General features: G+C 29.7%; 1 protein-coding gene across 7 annotated transcripts; it reads left to right on the top strand.

Moving 5' to 3' along the window:
* Window positions 1-1,208: 1,208 nt before the first annotated feature.
* Window positions 1,209-4,985, top strand: LOC131596107 (shaggy-related protein kinase alpha-like). Of its 7 annotated transcripts, none has more exons than XM_058868671.1 (10): window positions 1,209-1,595; window positions 1,960-2,102; window positions 2,195-2,338; window positions 2,773-2,847; window positions 2,946-2,958; window positions 3,462-3,565; window positions 3,670-3,720; window positions 4,310-4,350; window positions 4,480-4,538; window positions 4,747-4,985. In XM_058868671.1, exons 2-10 carry the CDS (start codon window positions 1,977-1,979, stop codon window positions 4,800-4,802), a joined length of 669 nt encoding a protein of 222 aa, XP_058724654.1. In that variant the 5' UTR covers window positions 1,209-1,595; window positions 1,960-1,976; the 3' UTR covers window positions 4,803-4,985. The 7 variants fall into 7 exon arrangements, with proteins under 7 accessions (XP_058724654.1, XP_058724652.1, XP_058724651.1 ...); XM_058868669.1 differs by having other exon boundaries at window positions 4,480-4,628; window positions 4,718-4,985; XM_058868668.1 differs by having other exon boundaries at window positions 4,480-4,628; window positions 4,689-4,985.
* The last annotated feature ends 622 nt before the right edge of the window (window positions 4,986-5,607 follow it).

The raw sequence follows: 5,607 nt of genomic DNA, 5'->3' as shown, positions 1-5,607 counted from the left end.
CCTGCGGAAAATTTTCCGCAGGTATTCCTGCGGAATTTCCTGAGATTTTATTAAATAAAATAAATTTCCTGCCGAACTGAAAGTAGCAGCAAATTCCGCAGAAATACCTGCGGATTTTTCTGCGGAATATGTATTTTAAACAAAATATTTACATAAATTATAAATTCCGCAGGTATATTCGCAGGAAATATTCCTGCGGATTTTCCTGCGAATCTTTACTTAATAATAAAAACACACTGTAATACAAATTCCGCAGGTAATTCCGCAGGTAAGTTTCCTGCGAATTTACCTACGGTTTTGAAATATTTCAGTATTTAAATTTTTATAAAATTTAATAATGTTTCTTCTATTTTATTAATTATTTTTATGGTTTTTTTATTTAGTTTAATTTTTATTTTTAATACTAATCTATCTATGTTTTTAATTATTTTTATAATGTTTTTTCTATTTTATTTTAAAAATTAAATTTATAAATTATATATATATATATATATATATATATATATATATATATATATATATATATATATATAATTTTTCAACTAAACTATCTTATATTGGACCAAATAATCTATAATTTTAAAAATAACATATTGAAACAAATATGATATATAATTATAAATTCTCTAATAATGTCATTATATCTTTTACTATAAATTTTTTCTAAATTTTAAATTTAATTTATTTTAACAAATATATATTTTGTGTTAAATAAAATTATATTTGTTCAATTGTTAATTATTTTAAAAGTTTTAATTTTAAAAGTCCTACTCTAATAATAATAATAATAATAATAATAATAATAATAATAATAATAATAATAATAATAATAATAATAATAATAATAATAATAATAATAATAATAATAATAATAATAATAATAATGTGTTATATTTGATCTCTTGCTAAAATATCAAATTTAAATTTATAAATTCTTTTTAATATTTTTATTTGGAATTAAATAATAACTTTTAAATACATATTAAACGTGAAGAGAATATATATTTTTTGTATTTTTTATTTTATTGATCAATAAGAAATTTTTTATATATTTAATTTTTTATTTTCAATTAAAACAAATTTTGACTTTTTAAATTTATCTTTAGATTACTTTATTTAATTTTACATTTTAGTAAAAAAAAAGAGTTTAATAAGTATATAAATATTAAAAGTTTTATTTTTTTCTCAAACTATTTTATTATATCATTTTTACCCTTAAACATATTCTCTTTCATTTTTCCACGCGCTCTGTTTTCTTCTTTCTCTCTGAAAACCCTAGCGCCGCCGTCGAACCACCTTCTGCCTCTTCCTCCGTCACCTCACCTCCAATCGAAGAAAGGAGTTCATTTTTGTGTTCATCATCACGTGACCTTTAACCTGAACCAGTTTGATTTTTGTATTAGACAATGTCAGTTTAGATGCATTATACGACTCCGTGAACGGAGGTGGCGATGTTTGGATCAACGAGAATCGCTTCCGCATCTTGCGTCAGCTCGGAGAAGGCGGCTTCGCTTACTACCTCGTCAAGGAAACTCCCAACGACTCTCCCGCCGGTGGCCTCGCCAATAAAGTCAAAGACTTCTCTCATCTTTCCGGTTCGATTCTGTTTCATCGTTTCATAATCACTTTTTTAGTTAATTCGTGAAATCAGTGATGTTAAGCTGTAGTGTATATCGATCGAAACCTGATCTATGTGATTCGTATGCATTTTTATTACTCGATCTGCGATCTTATTGAATTTAGCATAGTTTCAGTTTTGGTTCTCCGATCTGATGAAGTTGATTGTTGTTTTTGATTATATGATGTAGTTTAAAATGTTCAATTCAACTGTATGTTTTTATTAATTTAGTCAAACTTAGGTTTGCGATTGCGAGTGAGATGAATTGTGATGGTTTCCACCATGAAATCGAGCAGTAATTAATACATCGACTGTACTGTGATGCTATCTCTTATTTGCAGATGATGGAACTTAGACTATGAAAAAGGTCCTCATTCAGAACAATGAGCAGTTGGAGTTGGTTAGGGAGGAGATACGTGTCTCGTCACTGTTTAGTCATCCGAATCTCCTGCCGCTTCTTGATCATGCTATCATTTCTGTTAAGGTGAAGTAATGATTCCAACCAACGCTTACTCATTTAGCTCACATGTTTTTGTGATTTTATGTTGAGGTAGAATATGTCGCTTTTGTTGGCAGCCTACTGCAGAGACATCTTGGAGCCATGAAGTATACTTGTTATTTCCGGTTCATTTGGATGGAACATTGCTAGATAATGCCAAAACAAAGAAAGCCAAGAAAGAGCACTATTCTACCTCAGATGTTCTTCAAATATTTCAGCAGGTAAGAAGCACTGTATTTTCATTATGCATTTTAATTATAATAACTTTTTCATCAAGGGAGGGGGACCAGAGTCCTGAAGTATCACTCTTGCAGTTCAACATTTATTATATCCTGTTGAGCACATATTATAGCTATTCTTAGTTGTTGGCGCACACATTTGTATCATGCCAGCATTTCATGATGTTGTGTAATGACTCACAACTAGTAGAAAATAGATCACTGTGTATTAAAAAATATCAACTAATTCAACTCCCAGTGTACGTGTTAAAGAGGAATAGTGATCAATTACAGTTAATTAACAAACTTTACTTTCAAGTTTCAAGTTATGTTTTCTGTTCAATACGTTTTACTATCTTTTCAAGGTATGCTAGTCACCCTTCTTTATTCAGCTTTTACCTTGTTGTGGTTGTAATGATTTTGTTGTTATCTTGCAGATCTTTAGGGCATTATCTTATATTCATCGTTGTATTGGAGTCTGCCATCGAGATATCAAACCTCAAAATCTATTGGTATGACTTTTTTTATTTATTGTGCATGTACCCTGCTTCTATTTTTGTGTGTCAAGACCGCTGGGTAGAAAATACTAACTGAATGCTTTTCTATGTAGGTCAAGACCTATGGTACTGTACTGAATCAATATAGTATAGTTTATACTTGACTGTAAAAAAACAATTATTCAATAATCATTTTGATTTAGTGTAAGGCAGTAAAAATAGTTGCTACAATGCACCCTCGAGTCTTGGCCTTTACATTTGGTTAGATGTATTGCTTGCTATCATATATTATTGATTTGGTTCATGTACTTGTTTGTAAATATTATAGTCCAATTTCCTTTTTAAAATGGCTAAATTTCTATGCCTTTGATTTTTTATGTTGCATGGTAGTTTGTTTGTGACATTCTGTTCCTAGGATTAGGTTTCTGCTAGACTTTCATGTCAGTTTTGGCTACCAACTGAGATCAGTTTATTGGAAGGTATATTTTTAAGTTACAAATTGTTTTAGTGTGAAATATTGCATAAATTGATTCGAGAAGTGATGTTGGTTAAATAGTTGCTCCACTTTACTGACAGTTATATTTAATCTTCAGTTACTTGTTTGAAACATTGTTATTTTTGCTGTTTAGGTTATGAAATGTCAGTATGTTGTTCGAGGAGAGATTGTTACACTTGCTCAGGTACTGTGATTCTCATTTATATTGTGTTGGTGAAATCAGGTTTCATTGAAAAGGTATTTCTGTCTTGACAGATTTTTCCAATATAAACATTTTATATATTTCACTTGCTGTTAAAGTTTGGAATATTTATCTAACTTACAATGCGTTAATGCTGCAGAATTTGCAAAAAGATTTGCTGGCCAATCCAAGTGCTCATTCTTTTGATGAGGTATTTCTCATTTTCAACTTTATAAAGTTTGAAAATTGATTCAAAATATACACATATAGTATGTATGTATACATAAAGAGCAAATCAAATGAAAATTATTATTATTTATGGCTAGTTGAATGCACATAAAGCACACAATGATGGAGAATTCAAACTGCATGCAGAAACCGTCATAGCAATCATACCTCTCCTTCCAATTATAGAAACAATATTAAGAACATTTCATTGATGGAAATTAATGATGATAATGTGGCGAGGGACTATAATGAGCAACCAAATCTTGTTCATGCTAATATAGAGGATGATGTTTTCTATTGAAAATATAATAGAGTATGTTTAATGTTGAAGAATTGATTGAATAATTAAAAACAAAGAAATACAATCGTAACTAGTTTATTCTATTAGAATTTTTGTACTAATTAGTGTACTGCAATATTTTTGTGCTAATTAGTTTAAAACTTCGTCTTTACTTATTTTGCATTTTTGTTCTTGATTAAGCATTTAGTTTAATGAATATGTAGTGTATTTATGACATAGTGGTAGAGGGAAATAAAACTGAAACGTGACATAATTGTCACTGTCATTGAAGGTAAAAAAGGCCAGCCAAAATAGATATGTGAGTACCCAAAGGTAAATATTGTGAGTTATTATGACACCATACTCACTTGCACATAGACATCGATTATACTTTATTTTAAGTATTTGGTGGTTTTATTAGGACTGTTGTTAATAATGGAATATAGTTTTCATAAATTGTAGATATGAAGGCATGGATTTCAAATATGAAGCTTATCCATGTGGCTGGTACCAAAGGGAAGGTAGTTTATTAACTTTTGTGGTTGCCTTGTGTGCTTGGAATGAATCCATCACGAGAAGTTCAAATAGATTTTCTTAAATATTGATGTGTGGTATGTAGTTTATGGCTTTTGAAAGTTATAGAAAATCTAACCATGATTGTTGGCAAGAAGGAATGAAGAGGATGATTGCTCTCTTGCAGGAATGAAGAGGATGATTGCTCTCTTGCAGGAATGAAGAGGATGATTGCTCTCTTGGCAGGAATGAAGATGATGATTCCATTATGAAGATGAAGGCTGCCCAATTCTCATCTCATTAAACTCGAGTTCTTTATACTCACTTAATTTGGAGTCTACTGATCTTGTTTTAGGAATGCATGGAATTGTTGTTGAGATTGGTTACTTTGTTTTAAACTCACTCTTTTTTACTAACTAATGTCCTGATGTTTATAATTTTGTAGCAAATTTTATAGTAACTTGTTTTGTGAATTTGTCTTATATAAATTCAAATATTTTAAATTAAAATTATCTTTGTTATATTATGGTTCTTTTAATATATAATTTATAATGTTTCAAAAAATGTTTAATTTTTTTTTAATTTGGGACAGAAATTACCTGCGGAATTATCTGCGGAATATTTCCTGCGGATTTACCTACGGAATTACCTGCGGATCTTCCTGCGGAAAAAATTACCCACGAAGGTTTTAGCTGGGGACACAAAGCCGCAGGTAAAACCGCAGGAAATGCGTTTCCTGCGGAAATTTGGCTCAAATCCGCAGGTAAATCCGCAGGAAAATTGAGTATTTCTAGTAGTGTGCAGTATATTTGGACTTGGATCAAAGAGCTAAGATATACCAAAATTTGTGTAATATATGGTCCTTACGAAGATAGATAGCAATTTCCTCATCTTGTCCTACATAATATCACAAATGTGGAAAGTACCCACCAATTGTCTACTTGACTAACCATAAGATTCTTTTAAAAATACATTATAGTTTGTTTTTTTATAATTAAAAAAAAATTAATTGAAAACATATTCAAACTGAAAAATTACATTTATTATAAAATATGCTTTTCTCTCTTTTATTTTTTC

The sequence above is a fragment of the Vicia villosa genome, linkage group LG4 (assembly GCF_029867415.1).
Source record: "Vicia villosa cultivar HV-30 ecotype Madison, WI linkage group LG4, Vvil1.0, whole genome shotgun sequence".
Classification (NCBI taxonomy): Eukaryota; Viridiplantae; Streptophyta; class Magnoliopsida; order Fabales; family Fabaceae; genus Vicia; species Vicia villosa.
This window is presented reverse-complemented; position numbering and strand designations above follow the sequence as displayed.